Source organism: Charadrius vociferus, unplaced genomic scaffold (genome assembly GCF_000708025.1).
Source record: "Charadrius vociferus isolate BGI_N301 unplaced genomic scaffold, ASM70802v2 scaffold650, whole genome shotgun sequence".
Taxonomy (NCBI): Eukaryota; Metazoa; Chordata; class Aves; order Charadriiformes; family Charadriidae; genus Charadrius; species Charadrius vociferus.
The window spans coordinates 2,670,330-2,684,362 of NW_009646736.1; the positions used below are offsets into that span (position 1 = coordinate 2,670,330).

General features: G+C 44.8%; 1 protein-coding gene across 1 annotated transcript in view; it reads left to right on the top strand.

Moving 5' to 3' along the window:
- Positions 1-14,033, top strand: part of SGPP2 (sphingosine-1-phosphate phosphatase 2) — a 32,921-nt gene that overhangs the window by 428 nt on the left and 18,460 nt on the right. Inside the window, exons 2-3 of the mRNA XM_009890213.1 lie at positions 287-417; positions 10,705-10,863. Of these exons, the coding sequence (XP_009888515.1) occupies positions 287-417; positions 10,705-10,863 (290 nt within the window). The remainder of the gene's footprint in view (positions 1-286; positions 418-10,704; positions 10,864-14,033) is intronic.

Genomic DNA, 14,033 nt, shown 5'->3' on the forward strand with positions numbered 1-14,033 from the left:
AAGCCCACAAGCACCATTAGGAGAGCGGGCAGCGAGGTGTTTCTGCCTCAGGTGCTGGCGCTTTGACCTCCTAGAGAATATAGCTGAACTTTTGGGAGTTCCTCAGTTTGGAGCTGCAGCTGGAGAAACATGAGATCCAGTTTCTTATTTCGATGGGCTGAGCAGGAGGCTCGCATTCCTCAGCATCACTCTCACAGCTCTGGTACTTCGTGTTCAGCTCTTCCCTACCCGGTATGGTGGCCAAGGAGGCTTGCCTGTCTTGCACATGTCTGATTTTTGTTTTAAGGTTCCTGTGGAAAGCAGCTGGTAAGGGACATTGTATGGATGAGATGTTTTCATCGGATGGTTTTGGCCAGCCCTCTGCGTGATGGTGCTTTGGAAGGTGACAAGTACCGCCACATCCAAGATGCAAGTAGTGTGCGGCAACCCAGTGTAGACCTGTTAGTGATGGGTTTGCCACTACTCAGCGAGAAGACCAGTGTTCCCTCCGGAGAACAGGCAGCAAAGCTAGACCCATGCTGTTTGTTACCAGTGGCCAGTCATCTTCTCAATCCTGCTGCAGAAACACCTGATGCTAATAAAAGTTTGTGAAACTTCACTCGCTGATTGTAATAGGTATCCTGTGTGGCTGTGGGGTGCCTGCTGGTGGGGTGGGTGGTGGTACAGGGGACATGTGAGGGGCTACTCAGGGAGCCCCGGTCATTACGCCGAGGATTAGGTGCTTCGTGACTCAGCGCTTGCCAGCTCACAGCCTGAGTCATCTTTTTGGAGGCTGCTGGACCTCGCAGTGAGGAGCTGTCAGGATCCTAGGATTAATTCCAGTACTTGGAGGTGAGCCACTTACTGTTTTATAATTCTGCTGAATGTCTTGGGCCATTAGTTCAGATATCAACCAGAAGAATAAAAGCTCATCTGCTGTCATTTTTCTCCTTTGGGTCTCTGAAGAAGACGGGTAGGTTTAACGGGCAAGGGGCCAGAGAAAGTCTGTTCTCCCTGGAAAATTCCTTTGGACGGTCGGTTCTTTTACTTTACCTCATGTATATGCACTGCAGGGAATATTTATGGGTCACCTGGGCAATAGAAGGTGACTGTTGACTGCTATGGCAGGTAAATACAAGGTCTAGAATGTACAGGTAGCGTTGTCTAAACCATGAGATTTTTATTTAAAATGACTGTTCAAGTTCCTGCTTTATAGGGATTCATATCAGTTCAGTATAGTTAGCACCTGTAACTTACTTTTCCGAGGTAAACTGCTAGTGGTCTAGATTTAGAGGTATGTGAATGCTTTAATATAGGGTTATATTGCTAATTTATTACTATTTTATTTTATTACTATATTTGTGAATATTTATTACTAGATTAAAAAAAAAAAGGTATATTTAATCCTTCCTTTTGAAGACAACTGGCAGTTGCAAACTACAGCTGATGGAGTTCCCTGAACCTGCTGGTTCTGGCGTGCGCGAAGCTGTGTGGTCATTCTGAAACAGCAGAGCAGGTCATCATTATCCCCTTTGCAGCTAGCTCGGCTTCACATAATTATAACTGCTTACTTATGCTAACTGCTTTAATTGGGTGTATCGCCTTCAGTGTTCCCTGCTGACATTTCTCTGCGCAAAGGGAGAGCGCTGAGATACTGTATTTTCCAGGAGAGTGTCAGACGCCTCAGTCGCTCCAGAAAGACCCAATGTTTGCGTGGGAAAGGGCTCAGAGGCATTAGCAGCGAGGAACTTGTTCCCTGACAATTCTGAGGCCCATGAACCGGGACGTATGGCACGAAGCAGAGGACAGAATAAGCAAAACACTGTAAAGAGGGGTCTGTGGAGGAGCAGGGGGTACGTGCGGCAGGGTGGCTGCCATGCCAGTGCCTACCTGTGAGGTGCCAGGGTGAGCAGTGAACCGGCACTGATTGCAGCGTTAAACCTTGCAAGCACCTGCCAAGCTGTGCCAGCAGCGCTGTGCCGAGCTGTGCTGGCGCATGGAGGCTGCTGGAGTGCCAAGGGCGCTTCAGCCGCACTCGTTTAGCAGCGTAAAAGATCCCGGCCATCTGCTTGAACAGTGCTCGTTGGTGACATCAGGTCACCCGTTGGTGTCCTTGTGTGTTTCCTCATCGGAAACAGAGCTGGCATCAGCACAGCCTGCACTAATTGCAACTAATAGTGGAGGCAGCGAGTGAATTGAGAACATCTTATCTACGGTTCTGGTCCCCAGGGGCTGGCTGGTGGCTGAGGTGTCCCCCAGCTTGCCCCTCTGCAGTCATGGCTGCAATTTGAACACCTTGTCCCTTCTCATTTACAGTGGTCTCTGCCTTCCAGGAGCACATCTACCTGGGACTGGCATATTTGCGATGATAGTTAACCTGAAGCCTTTTTCGGCACTACCTTAGAGAACTGCTCTTTGAATTGAATCCTGGAACTATCTGCTGGGTAAAGAGTCACTTCTCTCTGAGCTGTTGCCTGATTATAGCAGATTTTTTTTTTTAAAAAAATAATTAGTTATCTGGAAATGGTATAGTGTTACTCTGCCCATTTATCTTCCAGCAGCCTTGCTGCTCCATCCCTCTCGAAATAAACCTCTGCCTTGGAAACGATCTTTGTGCAGAAGCAGCCTGACTGGACTCATGATGCTGCTGGGTAGAGATACATGACTAATCCATGGTGTAAAATTTCCAGCCTATAGTTAACTTCAAAGACCAAATCTTAAGATGAGAATAAGTGTTTTGCTCAGAAAAGAAACATAATATTGACGTTCTTGGTCATTTGGCTGTTCCTGTATGCTTCTGCTGGGTTAGGCTGCCATCAGCTGGGAGGTCCCCAAACCCAGGCATGCTGGGGGAAAAGCAGATTTGAGGGGCTTCCCACTTTTCTTTCTCCAGATCTCTGATGCAGCCTGGGTATGGAGCCGCCACACAGGCCCTAGTAATGCTCTGACTCATGTGTTTTGGCAGAAAGTCAAAAAAAAAAAAAAGATGGTGGTGCTCTCAGGGAGCTGGTGTGTGGGCAGGGTGGCCGTCTAATGCTGTGCAGTTTGAAAACTGTTGTTGGGTGACGCATCCTTCTTCTGTCCAAAAACACTTTTAGTAACACTTGACCTTTGGAGATATGAAATATGGTTGAGTTTCAGAGGAATTTTTTATCTCCTTTTCAAAGCAGGAGTCTCCGTCCTTCTGAGCCCTCTGTAATTTACTTTCTCTGGTTCTTAACTGAGGTTTCCCCCCCCCTCTGTCCACAGACGTTGCAGCTACCCAATCCTTAAAATGACTTCCTCAGACACTTCCAGGTGAAGGCTCCGTGGTGCACCTCACAAAATTGCAATCTAATTCTCACAAATTAAAATGCAATTAAACAAACCTGTTCTCCCACTGTAAATCAGGGAGGAAGGAAGCCTTTTCCTTCTGCCCTTCCCTCTCCCGCCTCTCTCTCTCCCTGTTACTTCCTCATTGCACAAACCAGCCAGTTCTTCCTGGAACATGGGAGGATGCTGAAGCTCATGGGAAGCTCGCCCACCACTTTTGGTGGCGGCACCTGAAACAGCTGTGTGCAACCTGCCTAACCTCTGGCTGGCAAGGCAGGGCTGGTCGCTTGCTGAGAGGATGAAGGAGGTGAGCCACCTTCCTAAAGCTCAGCAAGAAGTAGGTGCATGCAGCCCTACTTAGGCTGGTGGTGTGTGGCTTTCTTGGCAGGAAACTGCTGTTGACACTCATCAGTGATTAAAAACAAAAGCACAAGAGCTGGACGTCTGAGGAGTTACTCAGGCAACTGGAATGGCTGTGAGAAGGACAACTTTCCATAGAGCATGTGCAAGGAAATAAAAAACAAGACGTTACGCTCCATGTCAGGAGTGTGTGTATAGATGTTTGCTCACAAGTCTGAAGACCGTGGTGGAAGGTAGTCCTCTTTGGGTTTCTCTGAATGATACTGGAAGAAAAGGGCTGAAACATGGTTCTGATACCATGAGACCACTGTGTGTAGAAGGTCAGATGATCTTGCGTTTTTATTAGCAACTAGCACAAGTTCCAAAGCGTATGAGCTGGTAGGAATCATGGATGTCAATTCTTCAGGTGTCTGCTGAGCAAGCAATATATGCAGTTGAATGGCCTGTGAGTTTGAGTGCCGTGAAGAACACCTTTGAATGGAAAGGCATGAGTACAGAGGCTCCTCAGAATAGGTTTCATAGCCACATGGAAGTAACTAGATGGAAATGTGGGTGTGGGAGGCACACTGCCTGTGAGGTGAATTTAGGAGGAGCTTGTGGGTAGGCTGGAGGACAAGAACAGAAATCAAATAGTCTTGTCAAGTCAAAGATATAGTTGAAAACTGACTTTATTGAACAGATGCAGATACCTATTGAACAAGCAGGTGTAATAAATATTCAGCTACAGAAGGGGAAACAATAGGCTTGGTAGTGCTTTCATGGAGGAAAAAAAATTAAGAGGAGATCACAGGTTGAGCATGCTTCAGTGGTGGAATGCTATTCTGAACAGCCTGCAAAATGAATGAAATTGTGCAGGACCGTTTAGCATTGCTGTGTCATGTCTGATCTTTGGGCACCATAATTCAAGGCAAGTGTGTTAAGTGCTGTGTCTGGAAAATGCTAAATATCTTCTGTAAGAAATACCAGGCGATTAAGCAGTGGAAGAGAGGACAGTTATGTCCTTTTTGAACACTTGTAACAAGCTTCTCCCGTGTCAGCCTTCAGAGGAAAGAACCAATTTGTCCCTTGTCTGCAGTAGATAAGAAAATAGTCATAGGTTTAAATTTCAGTGAGAAAGTTTCAGGCTAGGTGTCAGGGAGAGCAAAGCACGCGGGGATTGCCTGGGGCCAGCGGGGCAGCCTCCACCATGGGTGTCAGTAAGGACAGGTTAGACAAACTTCTGTCAGGGTGACGGGAGTGTAAACCGTCCCTCCTTGGTGGACAAGCTGGGCTAGACTTGGGTTGGGCTGTCTGTCAGGAGACACGGGGCTGTCCTTCCAGCTGACTGCAGGCACAGTCCTTCACGAGCAGTCTCAGCCTCGTGGGCAGCCATTCCCCGATGTCTCTGAAAGAGACTTAAGGGCTTTTTTTTTTTTTTTTTAAAAAAAAGTCTTTTAATTAAGAAGGCTTTCTTTTAGGAAGATGACATAATCCATTTTTTCCTTCATTGATTCTTCCTATTAATTGCTGAAGCCAGGGCTCTGTAAATTCTAGTCTTATTTTATTCCACTTTATATTTAAATGACTTGGCAGATTGTTACATCTACCTGTGTTCTTTCAGCAGAAGGAAGGAGGGCTAATTACCTTACTTCAAGAGCAATATACAGAAATATAACCTATAATTCAGTCTATCTCCTGAGTACTCATCAGAGTGGAAGGGAAAATAATCTGAAGATTAAAAAAAAATGAAATCTTCAGGGGTAAACTAAGGTGTCTTAACTAAGTCCTGGACATGTCCTAGCTGCGATGTGCTGGGTGTGTGTTGACCGTGTAGGTGTGCATGTCTGTCTGGGCTGACCATCCTTTCCAGACTGAATGGGAAACTTTGGGTGAAGGTGCACTGATGTAAGATGTGATGGATGGTGCGACATTGACTAGGTGAGCACTGTGCCCAGGGTGACAGCACTGGTGGGCATCCCAGGCACAGCTTTCCTTTTTCCCACTTGACTGGTCCCAGCTTTTGGTCCTGCAAAGCCTGACCCATTTCAGCCTGGCAGCTCCTGGCCATCCCTGGTGCCACTGGCCGTGCAGCACTGCTCTGCTCAAAGACCTTGCTGAGAGCTTTACATAATGGCCTTTTTTGGTGCTTTGAATTAATTAAGAAACTACTGAAACACTACCAGATGTCCTCCTGATTTTGACTCCTCGCTTGTTCTTTGCCTGAGACTACTGAAAGCATTACGGTTGTTCGGCTCGAAGCTCCCACGTTGTTACTTCTCATGCAGAGATTGTCTCGCTTCTGCATCAAGCGATGATTCAAGGCCATGTCCCTAATCATTACGCCATTAGTGCATGCCACTATAAATGCGTGCACAACAGCTGCGAGTTGGACCTTGCCTATTTGTGTAGTAGTCAACAAGCCCTCACTGCTAATAGCAGAGCCGGTCAGAACTTTATAGTGTGGAAGGAGGAGTTTCTTGTTTATCTCCGTCCTCACATTTCTCAGGTTTCGGGCAGCTCTAGGGGTCTCTCCAATAACAAGGACAATATATAAACCTGTACAACTCTTGTTAACTGGCTGCATCCCATCCTGGAGGCGGGGAAAAAGACAAAAAAATAATTGCCTGATTAAAAGTGCTTGAACAGAGTGGGAAGCTGCACATATATATGAGCTTGGTTAGATAAGCTTTCCATGCCTTGGGGCTCCTTATGTGCATTTTGTAGGCTCTGTGTCCTACTGCCTTCCCCTCCGCTGTCTTGCTGACATCTGCCGCTGCTTCCGTGTGTCTGTATCCCTCCTTTGCTGCCTCCTCCCTCACCTCTGCTCCTGTGCCCCCCAACCCCTCCCTGCCAGGGATTCGTGGCCAGGCCAGAAGCTCCCACTGGGGCACAGCCCCTTTTTACTGGCCACACTGGTCTTTCATCTTGGAGCAGTGAGTTTCTAGTGTTGGTGCTCCCAGGAGAGGTGGATGCGTAGGTGCTGGCGATGTCACTGGCTGCTCTCAGCTGCGTGTTGGATTTTCAGAGAACTCCGAAACTGCGTGACGCTTAGCTGTGCAGGTGGATGGAAGAGCTGAAGCCTTTGATTAACATGGTTTCTGCTTTTTCTTATTTTCCAAAACCTGATCACCGATACCTAATTTTCGGTTGTGATGTGATAGGTTGTTTTATTAACTGGGTAGAGTTCATAAACATAGAAGTGACATGAAACTGACTGCTTATACAGAATACTGCAATACAGAAGGCTTTTTTTCCCCACCGGTTATACTCCACTCAGTACTGCACTGCTGGACTGCATCGTCTGATTTCTATTGTCTCAGTGTACAGCAGCATCTAGATGGGAATTTTTTGTGTTTTATTCTTGTGCCTGGTCTTTGGTGGCTTCTCTAAATTTTGTGTCTTTTTGCAGCATAAAAAAACCCTCCTCCCTTAAGTGAGAAATATCCCAATATATTAACTTAGGGCTTTGGGAGGGAAATTCCTGATCTTCTGCAAGGCAATTCTGTTGGAAGGGAAGCATGGGACTTCAAGAACGTTAATTAAACATGCACGTCTTCTGAAAGAGCCGAAGTAATTGAAAGCTGAGAACAAAATGTTGGTTAATGGTAACTCTGGGTCAGGCTCTGAGCCTTCGATGTCTGATGCTGCAAAGCTTGTCCCTAGAGACAGGGCAGGGAGAGCTGGTGCCTGTTTTGTGCTCTGACGAGAGAGATCCTACAGGAATTGGAAGGAGTGGTATCTTAACGCAGCTTTTTTTTTTTTTTTGGTTTTGTTGGGGGTATGTCTCTGCCTAAAAATACATTTTTAAATCTATTACATCAGTGATTCAGCTGCCGTTCCTTTACTTGAGCTATAAAGGCCAAATATTCTTCATGTATGTACTGCCTAAAATTATGGATTCCTGCTATGCTGTGTCATTGCGTTAGTGTCTCCCGAAAGTCCCTGTGGTGGTGGTTTGATCTGCTCCGCAGACCCTGTCATTCCCGCTCCCCAGGGGGGTGTTGGGGATGCTGGCGCGGCGGGGGAGGCAGGCTGGGTGCCGTGAGCCCCGAGCGTGCGTGGGGCAGAGCCTGGCGTGGGTGACACAGCCGTGACCAGCATGTGGAGATTGTGGCATTAGGGTGGCTTACAGTAGCCATTTTCTGTGCCAATACTTCAGGTGAGTTTTTATTTTATGGAGACTTACATGAATGTGTGAGTCTCTTGTAATTTGAGCAGTTAAGTTTTTTCAAAGTAGATATTTTCCAGCTGATGAGAAGGGTCATTTGTGTGAAATTACCTGTCTTCTGTGCCTGCAAATGTCGTGGCTTCTTAACACCTTGCTTCTGAAATGTTCTTAAAATTCTGACTTTCTCTACAGCTTTAATTACTGCCCATTAAAACTTCTCTGGTCCAGACCGAATAGTAATGGAGGTGGATGGAGGGGCTGACTCACTGAAAGTGCTTCAGAGATCATGGAAGGCGTCGGGTCACTTCAGTACACTAAATATAAAAAACTCTAAAGATCAGAGTTATTTAAAAGTAGAGATTGAATAAACTTCTGAGAGTGTTAGAAGACGCTAAATGTTCACGCAAATAATTATGATGGCTTTTTCTTGCCCTGGGGTTAGAATAGGAATAAAAAGGGAAGGTACTTCACGAAGCACAGCAGTCTATTCTTTCTGCAGCAATAATGGGTATAACTAGTAAATGTGAGCTAACTCCTGCAACCCAACCTAGACCTCTCACCGCCCAGGGTGCAAAGGTGCATGGGGTGGACTTTCTGTATTTACAGTGCTTTACAATCACAATGAATTAAAACATTGCTTTTTTTTTTTATTTATTATTATTATTACTGTACACTACCTAAAATCAAGTGGAGCGACTGTGTGGCACCTTGAATGGCCAACATGTGGCTGTTACCATTATGTATCACAGGTGTGACCTGCCTGTCCCCTGCCTCACATGTTGGGCTGGCCACAACTGCTGCTGTAGTGTTTAAAAACACAAACAAAAAGGTAGTGTTAAACAAACGAACGAAAAACCCCAAACAAGTGGGGAGTGATTTCTGGTAGAAAAGGAAAAGAAGAAAGAAAAAGAAAGGCTTTAAAACTCACACAGAAGGACTTGGCCCTACCTACTGCCCAGAAATATTTTTTTTTAACTCCAGATTTCTTTTAGAACCTGAAAAATTATTATTTTTTTTTCCCCCACAAAACAGATTACTGGAATTAGAGAGTTTTATCCCTCATCCCATGAGGTTCCAAGTATAGAAGAGTTACCTTAGGGATATGTCTGATCATTTTTGATCTAAAGCACACGAGCACATAATTCCTAATACATTGGAGATTGATGCTTAATTGAGGAATTAGCATTGCCAGAAGAGAGCTTTCTTTGGGGCCATGTAAGTGTGACCAAATAGGGTTTCAGGATCTCAGACAGAAGCATCAGAGTTGCTAATTGCACTGGGGGTGATTTCTAAGTGGCGTATGAGACTCGAAGCACTTAGACTGATTGCTCTGTCATTGGGCCAGCCTTAGCACGCTGCTGAATTACCTTAGAGGGATGCCAGTAACTGATCTGTGACCTCTATTACTAATACATGGGGAACACTCCTGCGACCCTAGTGCTTCAAAAGCGTTGACTCATCTTTTCTCTTTATTGATGCAAAAATCAATTTAAATAAGTTGGGTTTTTTTTTTTCTTCCTGTGATAGATGAATGGATGCAACTTCTTTCCATTTTGTTTTTGTTGTCTTCGTGCAGTTTGCCTCATCTTCATACTGAAAGCAGATTAAGGGACTGGAACTTCTAATGGCTTTTACAATGAGTCACCATTGCATGTCTAGACTCTTAGATGATTTTTACATTTTCTCACTAGCACATAGGTTGAGAATTACTCTCTGGTAGATTAGTTACACAGTCAAGCCCAAGCATAATAGTTTTCCTCTTAGAAGAGTTTTAGGAACTTAGGTCAAAGCTATATCTTAACTTAGTGTGTCTGTGCTGAAACCTTCATGATCCCTTCTCAGCTCTCCTCTTTAGGAAGTTCTTTCATCTGGCATTTACACAGCCAACTTCCATATTTTATTTTTTTTCTTTTTGGGGAGATAGCGGGAGACTAGATTAGCTCCTTTGCTTCTGCCCCCAAATCAAAAACTCTCTTCATATATATCTCCTTTTTCCTGAGGTGTAGAGGTGTTCATGTAAAATGCGATTCACTTGCACGTTGCTCCTGCTAACAGGGTGGGAGGCTTCTTAGCGATGTGCTAATCCCAAATGGCAGCAACAGCAAACCTCGCTCGCCACAAGTGACCAAAGTCATGGCCTTAATAATGTATGCTGTCGTGTGGCTTCCCAGCTCCGGCGGGTTGGGTGCAGCCCAGAAGAGAGAAAACGAGTCTGTTAGGTGGTGGGTATGTCTAATGCAATCATCTGGCTGCCCAATCCAGAGAGCAGTGAAACCTGTAGCTTAATAAAATTAAGTCCTAAACAGCGTCACCTGATGCTGTTTGCAATATATTGGCTGGTAATGTTTAAAAAGACAACCTGGTTCTTGTTACTTTAAGATATTGGAGTGAAAATTTGGTGGTGACAGAGGCAGCTCTTCTCTCTGCCTGCTTCCCCCGGATCTACTCATGCAGCGGTGACTACTGAGCCTGCTATCATGAGGCAAGTTTTAAATTAAATGGTTCAGTAATTGCGGTTTACCTTTTTCATCTCAAAACATATTTCCAGTGAAAGCAATGGTGGCTCTCTTTATGTACAGATGTAGAAACTTCAAAATTAACACATTGGTACCCTTTCTTAAATATACTTGGTTTCCCTGGAGGAAAGACTGATCCAGTCTCGTGAAAAATCTTTGTCAATGTGACTGTTACCCTTAATTAGTTTAAATAGGTTTCTTATCTGCAGGGAATGTAGTCGAGCTATCACTGTAGTCTTCATTTTATTATTAAAACATTGAACTTCATTTCTTGACACTTGTTCCAACAAATTATTTGGTTTAAGGGCTGGGAACTGTAACAGTTGTATCTTAAATGTCTGATATAATTTGCTAATTCACTAAAACTTTCTAAAATCCTCTCATTTCCAGGGTTCTGCGCAGAAGTACATTGTGAAGAACTACTTCTACTACTACTTATTCAAGTTTTCAGCTGCTTTGGGTGAAGAGATTTTTTATATCACTTTCCTTCCATTTATCTACTGGAACGTGGATTACTCTGTGTCTAGAAGGATGATAATTATTTGGTCTGTAAGTATTTCTGTGACTTATTTATATGTGTAGTTGTTAATTCTGTAACTGCAGCAAGTGAATAATTAAGAGTAGGAATAACCCTTCAAACAAACAAAATCCCTTCAAACAAAAAAAGCCAACATTACTCATATGTGTAACTCACGTGTTCAAGGAAGCAGAGGCATTGTGACGCCGACAGAGGAGGCAAGTGGCATTAGCTGTCTCCCTTATGTCTTGCACTGACTTATTTTTTTCAGCCTAATAAGTGACTGAGCGGCTTTTGATAGGGTTTACGCAAAACGGTGGGGAAAACACTTCCTTTCCAATGTCTCACGGTATTTTTAAGGATCCTTCTTTTTCATTTTAGGAGGTCTTTCTCCCACCCCAATCTCTTCTGCATAACCTGTTCATATAGTTCTGCCTCAGTTGAAATCAGTATCAATCTGATAGGAAAGGGACTGCAGGCTGCAGTGAAATAAACAAGATGCTTCTGCAGTCACTTGAGGGGGGAAAAATAATCAGATTCTTTGTTGAAGGCTGAGACTTAAAAGCATTGATTTTTGTTAACACCAGAGCATTCTCAAATTAACTGGCTTCAGCATAGCTTCAGCCTTCACAAATGCGGTTTGGGGTATTGAGAGTAATGTATTTCCATTCTGGCACTGAAAAGCAGTAGGTAACCAAGCACTTCAGTCTGGGAATGGCTGTTGTTTTGTCACTGCCATTGCTCCTCTCGGTATTGATCAGATCTTTGCTCCCCAAATAAGACCATTTTAGAACAAAGCAGGGAGGTAGGAAGCATCTCTGGTAGATGGCAGACCCTGGAGGTTTAGCTGTCCATCTGCATTGATTTAAGAAATTGAAGCTTGGTAAAAACTTGGATGTGATATCTAGCTTTGTTTCTTTACAGGGAACACTTTTGGTTAATAATATTCTGTCTTTTGTCCAAATAATATAATGAGAAATAATAAAAACAATTTGAATTGGGTCATACACTTCAAATGCATGCGGTCTTGGACAGAAGGCGTCGGTTGTTCTGTGCCAGTAACCCTAGTCAATACATTTTATAAAGAGAACATGAAAAATAACTTGCAGATGAAATTTAGAAGTAGGTGGACACTGTATAATTAGATTTGGGTTTTGGCCAGCAGTACACCTACTGCTTCTGGAAACGTGCCACGGAAGATGATAATTGGTAGTCGCTGCCTTCTGGGTTTGCATATTGCTCAAAAAATGACTCTTTAGAGCTCCTCGCATGCCTTCCTGCAGACTTGCCTTGCCTTCACCTTGCAAGGAGGCCATGGGAGCACTGGCCAGATCTAGGCTGGTGTAAGTAGAGTAGTTGAGCATGTGATATTACAATTATTAATATTAGTCATTGACTTTGGGAGTTCTAGAGTTGCGTTTTATACTGAAAAGGAGAGCTGCTTTAAATACGCAGACCCGTGACAATCTGTAGTTTTAAAAACATTTTAATTATATGTAATTGTGAAATGGCTAAAAATGCCTGCGCAGGCTACGTATGAACGTTATGGCAAGCTCAGCTGGGCGGCTTATGCGCTGGTGAGCCCGCTGTGAGCAGGAACCAGCATCCGTGGTGCTGGAAGCGGTGCCGGTCTGTCTCGGCCACCTCCGTGGAGAAACAGAAGCGGTGCCGAGTGTGGTACTTCACTTTGTGCTGTCGGGGACCTAAACCTGTGGGTTTCTGCTGCAGGTTGGAAATGACAGAGTCGGGGTCCCAGGATGAGTTGGGGGAGTTTCTTCCCTTAAAAATTAAAGCAGCGTTAATGCTGTTTACAAGGTCTTCCCGCCATCTCCTCTGTCATAGTTTATGCAGAGCCAGTCACCCGCATTTGAGAAAGATAAACTGGAACTGGAGCGGGGCCAGGGATGATTAGGGAACAGGATATTTCCTGAGCAGAGACTGAAAGCTTAGATAAGTCCCTAACAAAATGAAGTCGGGAAAGAATGGGGCTGGCTGTAAACACCAGGGGAAGGAAGGAGCTTCTTAAAATGAAAGCACAGTCACAAGAAACAACGTGCATAAGGCAGTCATAAATAAATTAAGTTGAAGCCAGAGGTTGTGAAATAGCTCTAGAAGGGCGAAGGACAATAAGAAAAATTATGAAGACAGTTTATTTCAGCAGCAGCAGAGGAGTGGACTTGGTGCCCTGGGATGTCTTCTGCACTCCTGGGTCCCCCAAACCAGCTGCTCCTGCTTTTCTGTTTAGCTGCATGGCTCTGGGAAGCGCTGGCTGTGCTCGCATCCAGGTGCTTTAGAAGTTTTGAGCATCACGTTGCGCTTTCAAGGTGCCTTTCCTCTGAGGATTCACAGTATATATGTAGGCTTTACCTTTCTCTTTACGGATAGACAAGGGAAATAACTGCCTGAAACCTCTGAGCAAGGTGCTGGGTGAGTGCTGAAGGCACCCTGGTGTCTTTGCTTCCCTTCTCCAGCAATTTGAAGTAAACGCTCTTGAATCTGCACAGCCGAGGCTTTGATGCCTGTGACTCTCCCTACTTCAACCAGGAAGTGTGGAGATGAAAAATAACTTCCCATGAACCAGCCCCAAAATGTACTTTAAATTTACTGCACATCTTGGCTCAAGAGGTGAAAGCTCAGCTTGTGGGTTTTTTTTTTTTTAAATCTCTAAGCCCCTTCAGGGTTGAAAGCGTTATTTTGGTGTGGTATTTCAGAAGTAAGGTAGAGACCTGGAAAAAAAATACTTACAGTTTCTGCTTGCTATTCGGCATGCTCAGAATATTTTTTTTCCTGGTTATTTTTTTCAGGGTGTTTGGATGTAAAATGCATCCACACCTCTTTTGAGCCTATAGAACTTTAATTTAGACAATATAAATAAGAGCTGGCCAGCGTGGACTTTGTTGGGGCAGGTGTGGAAGCTGTCGGTGTGTGACAGCGATAAGCTGTTGACTCGGGTGAAGGCGGTACCACCGAAGGAAGGCAGAGTTTGGGTGGCTGGTGGTGCCGGGGGGGCACCCGCCGTGCTCCTCCAGCAGCGCTGGGCACGGACATCTTCAGCAGGTCTAAACAGGTCCTGGGTCTGGATCCATGGCAATTTGGTTTCCCATCTTGCTTTTCAGAGGAACAGTTTTCCCAAGGCTGTCGGCATTTAGTTATGTGGGAATGATGAGCCCTGAACTTGGGCTCTCAGGGTAACCAGGAGCTC